This window comes from Humulus lupulus, chromosome 4 (assembly GCF_963169125.1).
Source record: "Humulus lupulus chromosome 4, drHumLupu1.1, whole genome shotgun sequence".
NCBI lineage: Eukaryota > Viridiplantae > Streptophyta > Magnoliopsida > Rosales > Cannabaceae > Humulus > Humulus lupulus.
In genome coordinates, this window is record NC_084796.1 from 146,767,764 (window position 1) to 146,785,732 (window position 17,969).

The 17,969-nt window shown below is 38.8% G+C and overlaps 1 protein-coding gene across 1 annotated transcript; it reads right to left on the reverse strand.

The window, feature by feature from the left end:
* Positions 1-7,823: 7,823 nt before the first annotated feature.
* LOC133830886 (subtilisin-like serine-protease S) lies at positions 7,824-12,092 on the reverse strand. Its single transcript, XM_062260992.1, has 11 exons — positions 11,612-12,092; positions 11,422-11,516; positions 11,230-11,327; positions 10,984-11,142; positions 10,418-10,529; positions 9,806-10,334; positions 9,495-9,589; positions 9,134-9,376; positions 8,932-9,046; positions 8,657-8,843; positions 7,824-8,539 (listed from the first exon to the last, which is right to left on the reverse strand). Exons 1-11 carry the CDS (start codon positions 11,732-11,734, stop codon positions 7,974-7,976), a joined length of 2,322 nt encoding a protein of 773 aa, XP_062116976.1. The 5' UTR covers positions 11,735-12,092; the 3' UTR covers positions 7,824-7,973.
* Between the last annotated feature and the right edge of the window lie 5,877 nt (positions 12,093-17,969).

A 17,969-nucleotide genomic window follows, 5' to 3' on the forward strand; every position in this document is an offset into this window, starting at 1 on the left:
GCCCTAAGGATTGAAACCCCGAGCCAAAAACCCTTTAAAACACCTAAAATGAGCATCTGAGAAAATAGGCTAGCTCCCCAACGCTACAACCAGGGATATTTTGCCCTGGCTAGCGCTACCCTCTGGGCGCTATAGCGCTAGGATCAGGCAGACATGGCCCTAGTTCTTCTTCCTTCGAATCCTCCATTTCCAACCTGATTCAAAAGCTTCCAAACACCATTTAAACCCCCAATTGAACCCAAATACCATATATACTAGTCCTAGGCATCATAACCTACCCAAGCTTTGCCAAAAACTCCATTGGATTCTCTACTTTCAAACCCAAAATCTCAACTGAACAAAATAAGAAAACAGAGCAGAAAACCAGAGTTCAGCTCAGTATGAACTCCTCTTCAATGGTGGAGCAATACCCTAGATCCTCAAAACTTGATTCCCTAGCTTGGTTCCTCGAAAAAAACTTCAAAATCCAAAGAAAAATGGAAGGGAGAAGAGGTGAAGTGCTCTGTTTTGCTTCCTATTTTCTACAGCCTTCCTTGATTCATATACATCCTTAAGGTAAAAAAGACCTAAATGCCCTCAAGCCTAATTAAAATCCTTAACAGCCACCAAGGGCAAAATTGTCCTTTTGCACCTATCTCATTAACCATAATTAACAACCTCCAATTCCCGTTACTCTAAAAATTCTCAAATACCAATAATTCATATCCCATTACCCCTTAACTCCCGGCAACGCTCTAATCACCAAATTACCTCGGGACTTACCCCGAGCCCCGAACTTAATCCCATTATGACCAAACCACTAACTTATATCCAAAGATTGTCCCATGCCGAACAGCTTGAACAAATCCACATTATAATGTGGCCTCAACAGTAGCTTACCAATATGCACACAAATATACAATTACGCCATCAATGGGCCAAATTACCAAAATGCCCTCATAACAAAATATATACCCATGTGCATGCATTTATCATCATATAATAATATGATCCACATAATCATGCATATAATCATATAATGGCACAATAAATCAATTATGGCCCTCCCGGCCTCCTAATCGAGGTCCTAAACCTCATTAGGAAATTTGGGTCGTTACACCCATGGTCCCCACTGTACCTTGGATAAAATCATCTAGATAGTCTCAGTTAATTGATTTAATTATCAATTATAATTATCAAAGTTGACTAGGTCAATTTTGCATAGTTTCAAAGAGTTATGTAATTTAGAGAAGAAAAAAGAAATTAAGGCAGATTTATTAATTAAGATAAATTAGTATCTAAATTAAAAAAATATGTTTAAATAAAGGTTCAAATTATAAATAATTAATTTGATAAAGGATTTAAATAATTATTTAATTTATTAAATCAATAGAAAATAATACAGGCCTTGATTTTAAGTCCAATGGGTTTATTCCACTGCGTATACTGTAAGTATTCTTATCATTGTTTCTCTTTGAATTTAATTTTAGAAACATGTTCTAGGTTATCTCGTATTAATTTGTTTAATATTAGATCTACATGAAAATAAATAAAGATCATGTATACGTTTTTCCAACAGCTCCATGCTCTCCGTACTCATGGTTGGTCGACCTTTCCTTTGCCCTTACCTGTACCATAAAGCACCCGTGAGCCAAAGCCCAGCAAGAAAACTCAACACAAAACATATATCATATGCATAGCAATCCACAGTATATAACAAACACAGTCAACATTCTAAACACATAGCGGCCAACGCCGCCCTACAATTCAATCAATAGGCCCATGCCTTGCAATAAAAACATTAGGGCCATGCCCTGCTCTACAGGTACAATAGTTTTCTTACCAGCGTCCCAAGCTATCTGAGCACCGCAATCCCGAGCACAGTCCTCTAACTTGAGCCTCGTTGAAAACCTAGTCACAACATATTCATAATAACCACCCATCAAGTTCTAATCCAATAAATAACTTCGGAATATAAATCTAGCCTCCGAGACCTTGGATTCTACCAAACCGGGTAATAAAATCCTTCCCGAGCCTTAACATTTGAGTTCCTGAGTTAAAACCTTCAAACGACCAATATTTTCATTTGAGTCGCGGCTCAGCCCCTTAAGGGCCACGACACACTCAAGTCAGAGGGAAAATGCCTCTCTGTTAAGGGACGCGGGCCGCGGCACTCCAAACCTTAAGCTGCGGCACGCCTAGGCTAACGGGGGCTTTCCAGCCTCTTCGACACACACGGGCCACGACGCCTAAAGAATAGGTCCGCGGCTCGAGCCCCCAAACCCATAAAATCACACCATTTCATGTGTTTTCCCTTGAGCCTAAACCCCATTTTCATACTTCAAACATCAATTAAACTCATAATTGAATCAGGATTCCTTGTCCACACAACCTAGACATCAAATCCACTTAAGATCAGCTCCCTAATCCTTACTAACACTCAAAATTCAAATCAAAACTCACTCTCATGCAAGCCTCTAATTCCAGGAGAATTCAACATGAAGATCAAGAAGAAGAGCTTACCTCTGAATTGTACTCGACCCTGGGCTGATTTCCTAAGTCCTCAAGCTTCCAATCCACCAGTTCTTCAGCCTAATTCATCAAGGTTTCTCCAAAATTCTAAAACACCAAAGAGAGAGAGCGAGAACCGAATGAGAGAGAGAGCTAAGAGAGACTTACATTTTCTTTCTAAATGACCCTAGAGCCTCATCTGCCTAAGTGATCAAACCCTTCCTTAGTTAAAAGTCCAAAATACCCCTTAAGCTTATCTAAATCTTCAAGTGCCACCAAGGGCAATTCCGTCATTTTCCATATCCCGCTAACTCCTCGAGTGTTCCTATAATTCTTTCTTTAATCCCGACATGTCCAAATCCTTGATAAATTATTACTCGTTACTCAATAACTCCCGAACACATATAACATTCCCAAAATACCCTTAGGCTCCTCCCGAGCCGGGTATTCGACCTCGTTGTGACTTTCTAGCTAAATTGCTCCCTAGGACTCTCTCGGATCATGCATCACAAATATATCACCACTCACTTGTAGTATCAATCACAATATACACAAATATTACATTTATACCCTCAACGAGCTAAAATTACAAATATGCCCTAATAGGCAAATAGGGCCCACATGCATATTTAATTCACCTAAACATGCATTTCTAATCACATAATCATCAAATTCACATATTAACATAATTAAATAAATTATTGCCCTCCCGACACGCTAATCAAGGCCCTAAGCCTTATTAGCAAATTTGGGACGCTACAAGTCTCATCAAAACGATTATAACAGATTGCAACACTATGACCATACTTGCCACGCACTTGACAAGTTGGTTTAGGACAATTTGATCGACCCCCACAACCACGGGACCTTCCACCACCTCTGCTACCTTGTGAACCTCCATGTGTGCCACCACCTCCATAATGATTGTTAGATGAACCAAGACCTGTCTCAGGAGTGTTAGGCTTGCTAGCGAAATTTGCAGTTGTAATGACCCACTAATCTAGACTAATTGGACCATTATCGAAACTATACATAAAACTTACATTTTTACGAAAATACCATAATTTATTGAGTAACTTGAAAATAAGAGTTATTTACAAATAAACAGAATACTAAGAAGGATTTTGGGATCCCATTGTCTTTAAAACAAAACAAGATTTAAAATAAAAGACATTACATAATAATGCGGAAAATACACATAAAAACCATAAAAACATAAAAGGAGACTATATCCTCGAATCGAATAACGCTCGGCCCCTTGACTCCATTCATCATCGATACACATTCTCCAAGCGTCACGAATCTTTCCGCCTCTAAACTTATTTTCCTGCACATAAACAGAAAGGAGTGAGCCTAATGCCCAGTAAGGAAAATCTAACACAAACTCACATACATAATTTCATAAGAAAACATAAAGACTTAACATAACACATATAACATACACTTATTATAATGGCCATTATTACTTGGGGTCCCATAGGCTAAACAAGCATATGCCCATGGGGTTAATGGGGTCCTACTAGCTAAGTAGGTCATATGCCCATAACCCATTTGGGGTCTTGTTAGTCATATGGGTCATATGCCCAAGCCTACAAACATACACATATACATATCATAACACTTTTAATAACATAAACATATAGATAACATAAGCACATAACATATTAATTCTAGCCTATTTTCCTTACCAAAGTTACCGAGATTATGGACTGAGTTGGGATTGTTGGAACACTCCTAAAACCATAAGAAAGAGTAAGTCTAAAGAAAGGAGATGAAATGAAAGAGATGGAAAGACTAAACCATAGAAAACACACTTACCGACTTATATGCTTAAAAGCTTGGATTCCCTAACCAAAATAAGAATAAGGTTAGGGGACTGAGTAGAAGGTTTTGAGAAAGGAATTAACATAAAAATACAGAAAAGAACTAGAGTCTTGGGTTTACCTCAAAGATTGCAAGACCAATCTAACATCCACAGAAATACTATAGCACTCACTTCCCAAAGTGTTTGATAAGCTTATGATGTTTAAGCTTATAGTTTTTCCCCAAACCAAGTGTTTACACTCTCACACTCACTTAACACTAGCAGCCTCTGAACTTAGAGCAAATGGTGAATAATGGCTGGGTACTAGGTCCTATTTATAGAGTTTGGGAATGAAAATATCTTGATTTTACTTGAATAAAAATAATGGCTTTTTAAGTGAAAATCATTTGAATAATCGTTCAGCAGAGGCTGAAGACTCGTTCAGAAGATGCTGGACTGTTGAAGGAGTTTGAATGGCTGAAGGGAAAAGAATTCAAATGTATTTGAATTCATGCTGGTGGAGGCGATATATCGCCTGGACCTTTGTTCCCGAGGCGACCGTGCATCGATTCGTGTTTTCCGTATCTACGTGCTGCGACATATCGCCCCCTATAGCTGCGATATATCGGCATACGCTGAATATTTAAACACGAATTTACACATTTTTAGCTGAGTTTGAATGGAGTAAACAGCCTTGACTAAGCCCTCAACGTGCTCAAAGCTGCTGACTGACCCTATACATTCAAACTTTTACCCTTATTTAATTTAATCCTCAAAAATACTTAATCCTTAATTACCATTCAAAACATGTGCTTAAAATCCTATTGGTTGATGTCTAAACCTTATAATATAATAATATAATCCTTAATATCAGACACATTAATCAAACCTTAGGTTATACTTAATATTCTTAAACTATAGGTTAAACTTAAAAAATCTATAAGTACTACTATGAGTGTCCAAATAACTCCCGGTCTGAACCAAAAATCCAAAGTAACAATGATAACACTAAACATACTATAATACTACTAAACAATTAGGTAAGTAAAGTTCTTGGACTCTACAGCAGTAGGAGTGGAGAGACCATTGTTGAGAATGTTGGAACCAAAAATAGCATTAAGTCTCGCCATTTTGCTGTCATAACTAAGGAGTATGTCTTGTAGGTCTTGCCAAGAGGTAGATGGCCTGACTTCAATGAGAACAACAATGGGAAAGTAGTCTTCATCTAGGCCAGAAAGCACATTAGAAATCAGGTGGTTTTCGTGCTAGGGATCACCTGCCAGAGCTAGTACATCAGCCCACTGTCGTTTTTGGCGTAGGTACTCCGGCATGGTGGAAGCGCCCTTGGGAATGGTTTGTATTTTGGTCATGTATTTATCCATCTTTGACTTTGAATAGGCATCATATAGAGCTTCTAACGATCTCCAAAGGGAAGCAGAAGAATCACAGCCCATTACTTCTGTGGCTACACCTTCAGTCATAGAGCAATAAAGCCATCCAAGTAAATGTTGATCATGAACTATCCAATGCTCAAAGGCAGGGTTTACCTGGCTTTCTGTCTCAGTATGACCTTCCTCAGTCGTAACTAGGGTAGTGAGGACCTCTAGCGGCTTGACCTTGGAACCATTGGGGTATCCATCAAGACGGTAACCTCTCATGATTGCTAGCCCCATGGTTTTCCACAGGGTGAAGTTATTTATCTCAAGCTTGAGTGCAAATGGCTAGTTGAGAGTACTCCCGAACTGAGGTGATGGAACGGGTTGAGACGATGAAGAGGTTGTTGTTTTTGCTGCTACTGATGGTGTCGAGGTGTTGACGGCTGAGCTTCTAGAGTCATCTCCGAGCTGGGTCTGAGGAGCTGGTGGTGGTGTCTTTCCTCCTTTGGTCGACATGGTTGGCTACACGCCGTAACCTGGCTCTTGATACCAAGTGAAAGTTTATAATAAATGGTATTTTGATTGAATAGCTCAGCTCATTGTGAGACTGAGTAGGACTGTGTATTTATAATAGCAAAAGGAATTACAAGAATATTCTGGATTGCCAAAAAGATTGGTTGTTGTACAATGACAGCTGTCTAGAAATACACAGAGGAAATCCCAACGGAATGATATGCAAATCATTCACCGCCATGACCTCATAACAACCTCTGACAACCGTACATAACCGAATTACTAAAAATGTACAATATTAGATTAACAAAACTATTAACAAGTAAAGAACGCTTAGTCTTAATTAAACCAGAATAAACTAATTTCTTAACACTCCCAAAGTTAAGCACCTGATGAGGAGAGCTTGTAATCATGTTTTGCGTTTGACCACTAATCTTTGTTGTAGATTAATTATTCCTTTACCTATTTGTGTTTTATGTTCAGTTCAAGATGAAATAGTTACTCATGCTCTAGTGAAGTGTTTCAAAGCCTTTATATTTGGAAGCATTCTCATCTTTGATTTCATTCATTCCAATTCCCACTTTGATATATTTGATTTGATTCTTCAAGCTAGTCAGGTTCTAGAATGCAATGACTTGGAGATTTTTCTTTGTGTAGGCTGTTTGGAATAATCGAAATAATTGTTTGTAAGTCTAGTTTGCCTTGTTAAGATGTTGTCTCTTGGTCTTCTTTTTTGCAGGAGTAAAAGGATGCTGTTGTGGTTAAAGATGATAATTTGGAACCTAAACTAATGCATAATCAATCGGGGGGTGTTTAAAGTTAAATAGAGATGGAGCTATTTCTATTTCTAAGAATCATAAAAAAGAGGATGTTCAAGATCTCAGGAAAATGTTATTGCTCTTAAGTGGTGTCCAGTTGTTCGGTTGCCAATCCCTCATGTGGAGACGATGCTAAGCTCGTGGTGGATACAGTTTTAGGAGCTCTTCTGATTTCTCTTCTCTTAGTGATCTTCTTTAAGATATTAGAAATTTATTTCCTTCCCTTATGTAACCTTCTGTCTTGTTGTCAGAGAAAGTAACACTTTGGCTCATTCTATTGCTGAAGGTGATTTAGAGCTAGACAATAAATTATTGTGTAATGGTAATGTTCCACACTCTCTGTTGTTATAGATCCTTGTACTTAACTTTGGTTTTCTCTTTGTTGGATTTTTTTTAAAAAGGAAAAGTAAATTTTTCTTTGTACAGTATTTTGAAGAAAAAATCAAGAACAATATAATTAAAGTTTGTATTTCTTTGTTGTCTTAACGATTTGAAATGATGATATTTCATTATGACAGCAAGTAAATTTGTTAGTTGATTGTTTTTAACTTTTTAGTGGTTATAGCAATACATCAGTGATGATGTGACGTTACTGGGAGCATCATTTTCTTTTCAAATATGAGATATTCTATAGAGTAATGAGTGCAATATCATTACTCTTTTATTTAGACCTAAACAATCTTTACTCTTTATTAATTTTATTTAAAGGTAATTATGAAGTATGATGGCGGGGTCGTCACAATTTGTAGAATTTCCATAAATATATACATACATCGTGGGTATCTTTCATGCCAGGTTACGTTGTTCTTTCAACAAAGAATCTGATGAAAGTTCCATAAATAAGTGAATCAAAACACTGAAATCTGTAAATTCACGAATACATTTTTGTTTTTTCTATTAATCATATATTACTTTCTAAATACAAAACTCTATGAGGATCTCCCAGGTCCTAAATTAAAATTATATGAACAGTCATCTCAGCAAACCTGAGTCCGAAGTTGCCACTCGAACGACTAGAGGACTAACAACCCGTGATCTTCTACTGTTCCATGATAAGAACCCAAATGCATAGCCCTTTGATGGAGCAGCCACCTTGAAATTCACCGTGAACTTTATCTTCTGCCCAAACGATGTGAAGATTAATCGATCTGGCACAACAGTGATATTGATTCCTCTAGGTGAAGATACTCTAGCTTTATAAACACTCCTTGGCTTTCCAACATTTTTCACTGTTCGGGTTACTGAGATTTCGTTTTCAAGGTTTGGAACTGCTATAGATGGATAGTTTAAGTCGGATGCTATTCGAAAAGGCTGATGATCACAAGTAGTGTTGTCTCCTGTGATCAGCTGCACAGACTTGTCATCATAACCGATTGAGCAAAGGAAACCTATGTAATCTGTTGTCTGTGCTTCATAGATCAAACCAGGATCGAGGACCTTCTTTGGGTTCATGAAACCTGAGCCATAATCAAAAGCATTACCCCTTCTGCCATCTGGATCAACTAAGATGGGCCGGCGCTTCTTATCCAAAGCACTAGCTGTAGAGTACATTTGTCAGAATTTTTAGCTTACCAATAGCTCACAATTGAACAGAAAATAAGAGCTTCAACTGATTTCAAAACCATTTTTCAGAAGAATAGGGTATGCAACTTTACCAGTTGTCATTATTGCAGATCTAATAGCAGATGGAGACCACGATGGATGAACTGCTTTGACCAGTGTTGCAATTCCTGTTACATGTGGGCAAGCCATGGAAGTTCCAGAGAGAATGTTAAACTCCATTTTTCCTGCTGAAGGAGACCAAGCAGCAAGTATGTTCAAACCCGGAGCTGTGACATCAGGCTACAAAGTAGAACAATCAAATATGAAACCAATATTAAATGGATCTAGCACAGCTGTTAAGAAATTAAGATCTTTGAGGAAAATTTACCTTCAGTATTTCAGGTGTCAAGGCATTGGGACCTTTTGAAGAAAATGCTGCAACTCGAGGTGCAGGTTGAGATCCCAATACAGTCTTTGCAGGCATTATTTTAGACATTGGTTTTCTGTTTACATATCATAGAATGGCCAGAATTAGGAAACTTAGTGAAACTCTGATACGCTGGTTTCATATTCTAATTCACATAACAAACCGTGTGCGATTAATATAAGAAAGAATGTGAGTCCCCGTCCTTTTTCCAACAATAGCAGATGGGATCACAAAGGGAATGGCAACATTTTTGTCTTCCTCATCAATAAGAATCATCCCAGCAGCACCAGCTTTTTTCACTACGACACTCTTTTCCAGCTTAGACTCCATTGAACTCTCAGCATGTCGACAGACCAGAACCTTCCCTCTGGCCTTGGTGCTATTCAAGGAACTCTCTAAACAGTAGCTATAGGCAAAAAGTAGGAGCCCAAAGGAAAGAATAAAATAAAACACATAACTTGTAAGATTTCTCTATGCACTGATATATAAAATTGAACTAAGAGTCCAAGTACCTTTTACTTCACCTGGATTGATAAGGAGTGAAGTATCCTGCATTGGCTTCTGATGCAGAAATGACCCTTGCTGAGTCTGTCATCTCCAAAAGGCTGAGACTTTCCCCCTGAAATCAACCAACTATAACCAATGACTCTTTGAAGAAGTCTCTTCAACAGAAAACACTTGCGAGGAAACAGAATGTGGTGTATTTCTACTCTAGTCTCAAAGTATGACACCACATATAGAATGTGAATTAAGTAACTCATTACAAGAATGAAAAAAAATACATCAACTAAAAAAGTGCACTGAAAATAGTTGACTTGTATTTCAACACAATTACCGTGAAATTACCACCATTTGCAAGTACAATATCAGAAGTGAAATCTCTATCGGTGGAACTAGCAGCAACAGTGAGTAACCACGGAGCAAGATTTGTTGCAGAAGCTGGTCTTCCTTCATTTCCAGCTGAAGCAACTACCAAAATTCCATGGCTAGCAGCATGGAATGACCCCACAGAAATGGCATCACTGAAATAGTCTCCCTGAGGAGCATCAGGACCCAAAGACAGGGACAGGATGTTGACCCCATCTCTTATTGCATCATCAAAGGCAGCTAGCAGATCCACATCATAGCATCCTGAGTCCCAACATGTTTTGTACACAGCGATTCTGGCCATTGGGGCACCACCTCTAGCTGCCCCAGCAGCTAAACCTTTGTAATTCATGTTTGAAACATAGCGACCGGCAGCTATTGACGATGTGTGGCTGCCATGACCAGAGCTGTCCCTTGGTGATCTGAATGAAACTATGTTTGTTGAATCTCCCTCAGCTCTGTATCCACTCATGTAGTATCTGGCTCCAATCACTTTCCTATCACATAATGTAGAGCCACCAAATAATAAATGTCTGTTGTGATGATATTTTACAAATAATACATAATAAAAAATAAAAACCTGTTGCAAGTTGAAGAATTGAATGCTTCTCCTGACTGGCAATGTCCTTTCCAACTAGCAGGCACAGGCGGCATGCCAACATCACTGAAACTTGGAGATTCGGGCCAAATGCCTGCATTAGAGGAACATTTCAGTACTAGAGAAATAAAACTTGCCCTTTTTAAGAAATTAACTCCAGATATAACTCCCGTAAAAGCATAGGCAATTGCTACCAACAAATATAGTAAATTAAAAAGCATAGAAGCAAAACCAGAAGTACTAATTTTCCTTGTCTCATTCTAATAATATACCTAAGATTATTAGTCAAACAAGGGATACAGGGACCATATGACAAATAAGATAGCAACTGTAAGGACTGAATGCCAATTGAAATAGATGACAAAAATGTTTTTCTTATATCCTTATTTTAAAAAATAGAAGATTTTAATCAGCCAGTGATCTTCCATAAATAAATATAATAACTAATATAGGTTGGTGTCTTAATAGGTAAGCAGTAAAATTCTGAACTTCTAATTAGGGGAGAGAGAAATTGTGCAATACACAGCCAAAATAGAATAAGAAGTCACCGGTGTCAATGAAACCGATAACGACATTGACTTGGTTCTTGGTGGAATAGCCTAAAACTTCCATGGTTTCGTCATCTAAAAGCCCCATGAAATCCCACGAATGGGTGGTGTGCAGCTTTCTTTTGGCATTGGGAAATACCGAAACAACTCCTGTCATCTCTGTACCAAAAAAAAAAATCCCATTTTACATTACATCCCATTGTATCTCTTTCGCAATCAATTAAAAAAAAATCTTTCTAAATTTACTAGAAATTCGGAAAGCTTGGACATCAGTCAATTTGGCGGCAAAGCCTCTAAAACCATGTCTGTAACTGTATACATGAGACGCCTGAGCTAATTCCGTGCTGTTCAGATTTAACCAAAGAGAAAAAATTAGCAACAAAATAAAAAAAATACATTAAGAGTTTCCGGAAGATTGATATATGTAATCAAGCTGACCTTCCTCCATGGACGGAAGCAAGAATCTGATGGTTGTGCCTCATACTCTCATCTGGGTCTTGACCAGTTTTGCTTCCCATATACACTATATAAACCTAAAATTTATAGACGATAAAATTGTGAGCCAAACAACCACAACCACAACCAAAACCAAAATTGCATTGTTCATTGAAAATGAAAGAGAATTTACCTTAGAACTGATACAAATTTGCGCCAAAAATAGAAGGCCAAACAGGGCAAGATAAAAAGCACCCTTTCCAGTATAACCAAAATGAGCCATTTCCGAGAGTTTACAAATTTGAAATTTATACATTAATATATGTGCGTACGCACTTGACACAACGTTGCAAAGACGGGAAGAGAATGAAGAAGACAGAATTTTACGGAGGCATTGCTCAGTAGTGTCCTGTATGATATAGCATATGTTTGTTCGTATTTTTGACCTAAACACGCTGAAAAGGACAAAGAAAGAAGCGAGTAAGATTAAGATGGTAAGGTTTCCGCCATTAATGGGGTTGAGTTGAGTTTCTGTGTGGGAATTTGGAGGCGAAGAAAGTTTTTTGTCAGAGAAAAGTGGTGGTCACTTTGTTATATTATTCTCGCTCATGTCCTATCCAGTGATGTGAGAGGAATGTTGCTTTGGTTTCGGTTTGGTCAGTGAAAGACTAATGTCTAACTACTAACTTCTCCACCTACTAATTACATTTCACTAAATAATAATTGTAAAAGATAGGTATTTGCTTGGTCTTGTAGTGTGGAGTAAATTACAAGCTATTAATTGATTTTTTTTTTATTAAAGGGAAAGGTTGGATAGGATTATGAAGTATTTTAGGCATTAAATTATTTAGTGTAGTATGTTGTTTATCTTTTGGACAAAGCAACGTGTAGTCTTGAAGCATACTTGATAGTTATATTAACGTGTAACACATACTTGAATTTAGTTACATTATTATTAATTTTAAATGTGAATAATCATCAATCATTCAATAAATATTTGTGGTAAAATATGAAATGAATGACAACCTCTCAATAAAAGTTTAATAATGTAAACACATATAAACATCTATATGTATAAATATTGTAACATCCTCGATAACTAAGATCGTTACACTGTGTGTTTAAAATAGTGCAGGACTTGCTAATCAAGTCGTTTGATCATAAATGTGATTCTAAGTCAACCGACAGGTTACGGTTAAAAGATTTTGATCATAAACATTTAATTTTCATTAAAACAAATGTTTGATACATGGGATCCAAAAAAAAAAAATGTTTAAATGGCAAATACAACTCTCAAAGACTAATACAACAAAAACCAGTCTAACTGCAAAATATAGTTTAGAGCTCTAATTCCTCTCAAATTCTCTCGGCCATGACGATCGATAGCTGACAATGTACACTCCACCCCCAGAGCTCTCTAACTCATGGTTGGTCCAGCTTTCCTTTGCCTTTGCATTTACTTGCACCACGTAGCACCTATGAGCCAATGCCCAGCAAGAAAATAATAAACAACAAACATATACAACACAAGAGCAATTAATAAACTTCAAACAATTAATTAAGTTAATCAGCAGAATACAAGTATCAAGCTAGGCAACGATTAGCATATACTTTCACACATAACTCAAACTATAATACGAATACTTAGGTGTCCGCGCCCTTAGGTCGAGCCCTCTGGTTATTTAGCTGATCCCGACTCACTTAGGCTGAGCTGCGTCCAATGCGCTTATCATCAGCCCTGGCACCCTTAGGTCGTACTATCATATCCCACATAAAAGATATATAGTCACAAAACGCATATATTAAATTACAGGAATCTCAGTCCCAATGACAACCACATGGGTGAAGTTTTCTTACCTCGAGTCCCGAGCGATGAATAAAGAGCGGTCCTGAGCACGATCCTCAGTCTTGAGCCTTAACGATAATCCTAGTCACAATCAACAATGGATAATGATCAAACTCTAATCCAATTAAATGTTTTGGAAATCAATACTAGCCTCTGGGACCTCGAATTCTACTAAGCCAAGTAGTAGAATTCATCATGAGCACTTATGTTTGAATCTTGAAGCCTAAAAACCTTATCTTCCCCTTATTTTCCATTTAGGGTCGCCCTTAAGGGTCATGGCCTGCTCCTTATACAGAGGCCAGGCCCTCCCTGTTGGAGGACACGGACCGTGACTTGCACCCCTTGGGTCGTGGCGCACCTGAGTAAAACAGAGGCATCCCAGTCTCTTCGAGCATGCGGGCCACGGTGCCTGAAGAATAAGGTCGTAACCTGAGCCCCCAAACCTAGAAAATCCACCTTTTTCTAGCGTTTTTCCTCGAGCCTAAACCTCAAATTCTGACCCCAATCACCAGCCAAGCTCCGATTTAAGTCCAGAATTCTTAACCTTATAGCCTACATATCTTATATAGCCCATAAAAAATTGCTTACTCTCATCAAACACCCAAAAACAGCCTTGGAAAACATTTTCATGCAAGCTCTAAGTTCTTGCTACAATTCAGCAGAAAAATCCAGTAATTGGGATTTGAAACCTTACCTCAATGATAAGCTTTAACTCTCAAAGATTACTTAGTTGTCGTAGGTTTAATTTCCCAAGTACTCAAACTTGTTTCTTCAAGTTTCTCTTCCAAAATCTTTCAGTTCAAACATAAGAGAGGGAGAGAGAGAGTGATGTGATGTGAGTGAGAGGGAGAGAAAGTTTTGAGGTTGTTCCACTATATTCTGGTCATTTCCCTAGAGTTTCTGAGTATATCCTTAACCCAAAGACAAAAATACCCTTAATTAACTCAGCCTCCTCTATTGCCCATAAGGGCATAATGGTCATTTATTCCGATTCCCGCTAATTCCTCGAGTTATCTTACCTATTCCCAATTAATCCCATCATGCCCAATTAATTACCGAATACCTACTCGTTACTCAATAAACCCCAATTATACATTAAACTTTCCAAAATACCCCTAAGCTCACCCCGAGCTGAGTATTATTCCCTGTTGTAACTATTTTGCTAATCCGCTCACTAGGATTGTCTCGAGCCGTATACTGTAAATATATCCACATAATAATGTGGTCTCAACCATTTAACACATATAATCACATTTATGCCCTTAACGGGCCAAAATTACAAATATGCCCTTATAATTAATAAAGGGCCCACATGCATATCTAATACTCATAAACATGCATATAAACATATTTACATCATCTTATATATCATGCATGCCACATAGTCACGCATTTAATCAATTAATCACACATATATCCAATTATGCCCTCCTGGCACTCTAACCAGGGCACTAAACCCTATTAGCATTTTGGGCCACTACAACTATCCCCTCCTACTGAGAATTTCTTCCTCAAAATTTACCTGAATAAGTCAGGATACAGATCCTGCATAGCTGTCAAGCCCCCAGGTTGCTTCCTCGACTTTGCTATTCCTCCATAATACTTTTACTAGAGGAATGGTCTTGTTCCTCAAAACCTTATCATTCCTATCTAGGATCTTCACTAGTCGCTCCTCATATGATAAATCTGTCTGTAACTCCAGATCCTCATAATGCATCAGTCATATCTGAGACGTATTTTCGAAGCATAGAGATGTGGAATACGTTGGGAACTCCTGATAATGATGGTGGTAAATCCAATCTATAGGGTACCTGCCCGATCCTCTCCAGTATCTCAAAAGGTCCTATGAATCTAGGGCTCAACGTGCCCTTTTTCCCAAACCTCCTCACCCCTCGCAATGGTGAAACTCGCAGAAATACGTGGTCCCCTTGTGTAACGCCCTGGATAGCCAAGACCGTTACACTGTGTGTTTATAAAGTGCCAGACTTGCTAATCAAGTCATTAAAGTAAAATCGTGTTACTGAAACAGTAGAGGAACTAGGGTTAAAAGTGTTTTGGTCTCAAAAGTTACGTTTTCATTACTAAACATTGCTTATTTACATAGGATCCCAAAAATGACAGTTTAAAAGCCATTTACAAAAGTTACAAAGTTTAAATACATTGACTGGCCATATTAAGGCAAAAATGAGCAGTTAGGTAATTCCCTGTCCTGACACACTCCTCGACCATGGTGATCGAACAGCTGGCTATGTACATTTCACCGCTGAGCTCTCCACCTCAGGCCTGGTCCAGCTTGCTTTTGCCCTTACCTGCACCACGAAGCACCCGTGAGCCAAGGCCCAGCAAGAAAACACAGCAACAACAGAGCATGAACAACTAGCAAACAAGTCAACTACACATATAGCATCTCATAAACTCAAGTATATCATCAGTCAAGTATTTCATATACTAAGCATCTCAGCTCATAATACATAATGCACAGACGATAACCAGGGCTAGCGCTCACAAGCTGCTCCCTCTGTTATCCTTTTGTTTCTGGCTCCCAGTGGCCAATTCGCACCCCGTGCGCTAAAATCATGTACGGTACTCTTAGACCGCTTTTACGTGTCCCTTGGCATATTACCAACATTGACACAATACAACTCCCGGGAGCACTTAGTCCCATTACAATCATACATTCGGGTGCAGTTTTCTTACCTTTCAATTCACTGGTTTTCAATGCCACGTAGCCGCAAGCACGGTCCTCTACCCCGAGCCTCTCCAAAGTCCTAATCACAACACAATTAAAACATTCTTTGTCACTAACCAATCCAAAACTACCTTCCCGGAACCTAACCCACACTCTCGGAACCCCCAAAACCTTAAAACTATACCCCGGAAACATCCCCCGAACCCCCGGAGCAAAGGGCCATAATTGCCAAAATTGATGTCCTGAAATTGGCCTTGTGCCGCGGCACCCAGCAAGTCAGGGGCCTCACGCCGCGGCACGCACTCGCAGGCCCAGAATTCTGGGTTTTCCTTCGCGTTTTTCCCGAGCCTAACTCACTCCAAATCACCCCAAACTCCATCCTAAGTCCCAAAACCAACTAAACCTCACAGCAACCTAGAAACATCATACCCAAGCCCATTCACACAACTATTCCCAAGATTCACTCTTGAGTTTCATGCTTTGTAACTCAAACCAGAGAATTAAAAACAACTTGAACCCAAACACAAACCACACTCCAAACTCCCTAAACCTTAACAGAAATAAGCCCAATAATTACACAGAAACCTTACCTTGAGTGGTGAGTCCAACCTCTAGCTTTAAACCTCATTCCCCTTTGATTACCCAATTCTGAGTTCATACAAAACCAGCCACCAATTTGTTTCAATTCACACTTATCAACCAAAAATTAGACTTGAAACTTAGATATACCATAACCAAAATCTTACCTCTGAATATTCTTGGTCTAAGCTTGATTTTGATCACTTCAATCATTCCTTAATTCTCCTTCCAAAAGCTAAATTCAGCCTCTCCCTTCCATCTTAGTTTTGCTCTTCCTCTAGGTCTCCAATATTCAACATAAAGCCCCTTTCTCCAAGTGTTATACGTATTGTATTTTCCTTCAGCTCTTACTCATTCATTCCCTGCCAAAAGACTAGTTTAACCCTCCATTTATATCCCTTACTAACTAGACCTCAAGGGCTTACTGGTCCTTTTCCTAACTTTACAATTCTACCACTTTCCCAATAAAGCCTGTTACTCTCTATGGTTACTAACAGTTACGCAGGTTACCAAATCACCAGTTACCATTATCTAGTTTTCTAGGACCGTCTCGGCACGTGCATCACATTGGTATCACAGCACCCACGTGATACGATTCACACATCATAATTATCACATAACATAATTCACAGTCATATAACATGCTTAAAATCATAATCATGCATCTTAATCATAAAAATCACACATAATTCCCATCATGCCCTCCTGGCACACTAATCAAGGCCCTTAAGCCCTATTAGTGAATTTGGGTCGTTACAACCTGGAACTCCACGTCCCTACACTTAGGATCAGCGTAGCTTTTCTATCTGCTATGCGAAGCGAGCATTCGAACTCGGATCTTCTCAATAGCTTCATTAGTCTTCTGAACCATCTCCGATCCCAAATACTTCCTTTCCCCCATCTCATCCTAATGAATGGGCGATCTAGATCTCCTTCCATATACATCTCTTATGGAGCTACTCCAATCATTGGTTGATAACTATGGTTGTACGAAAACTCAATCAACAAAAGATTCTTACTCCAAGATCCCTCAAAGTCTAGCACACATGCTCTAAGCATGTCCTCCAATATCTGAATTGTCCTCTCCGACTCTCCGACCGTCCGTGGGGTTCCCAAGTGTGACAGTCAGAATCTCGTGATCTGCAGGGGGAAAGACGGGGTAAAAGCTGTGCAATCCCACATTGCCTGGGGAAGGTCAAGTGTGATGATTCTAAGACTGTGTAAGTATGGGACTACATAGTTGAAGAGGGCTTAAATGGATTGATGGGTACTACCTATACCAACAAGATGTATCTTCTTTTCGGTAGCCCATTACTTGAGAACTCCAAAGTTAAGCGTGCTTGACCTGGAGTAATCTCAAGATGGGTGACCTCCTGGGAAGTTTTCCTAGGAAGCGTGCGAGTGAGGACAAAGCACATTAGAAAGACTCGTGTTGGT

Excerpts from the sequence above, each read along its gene's own strand:
- LOC133830886 (XM_062260992.1), bottom strand. The coding sequence starts at position 11,734 with ATGTATAAATTTCAAATTTGTAAACTCTCGGAAATGGCTCATTTTGGT. Across the intron at positions 11,328-11,421 it reads GCTTCCGTCCATGGAGGAAG|CACGGAATTAGCTCAGGCGT; the intron begins GTCAGCTTGATT and ends AAATCTGAACAG. Across the intron at positions 10,335-10,417 it reads AATTCTTCAACTTGCAACAG|GAAAGTGATTGGAGCCAGAT; the intron begins GTTTTTATTTTT and ends ATTATGTGATAG.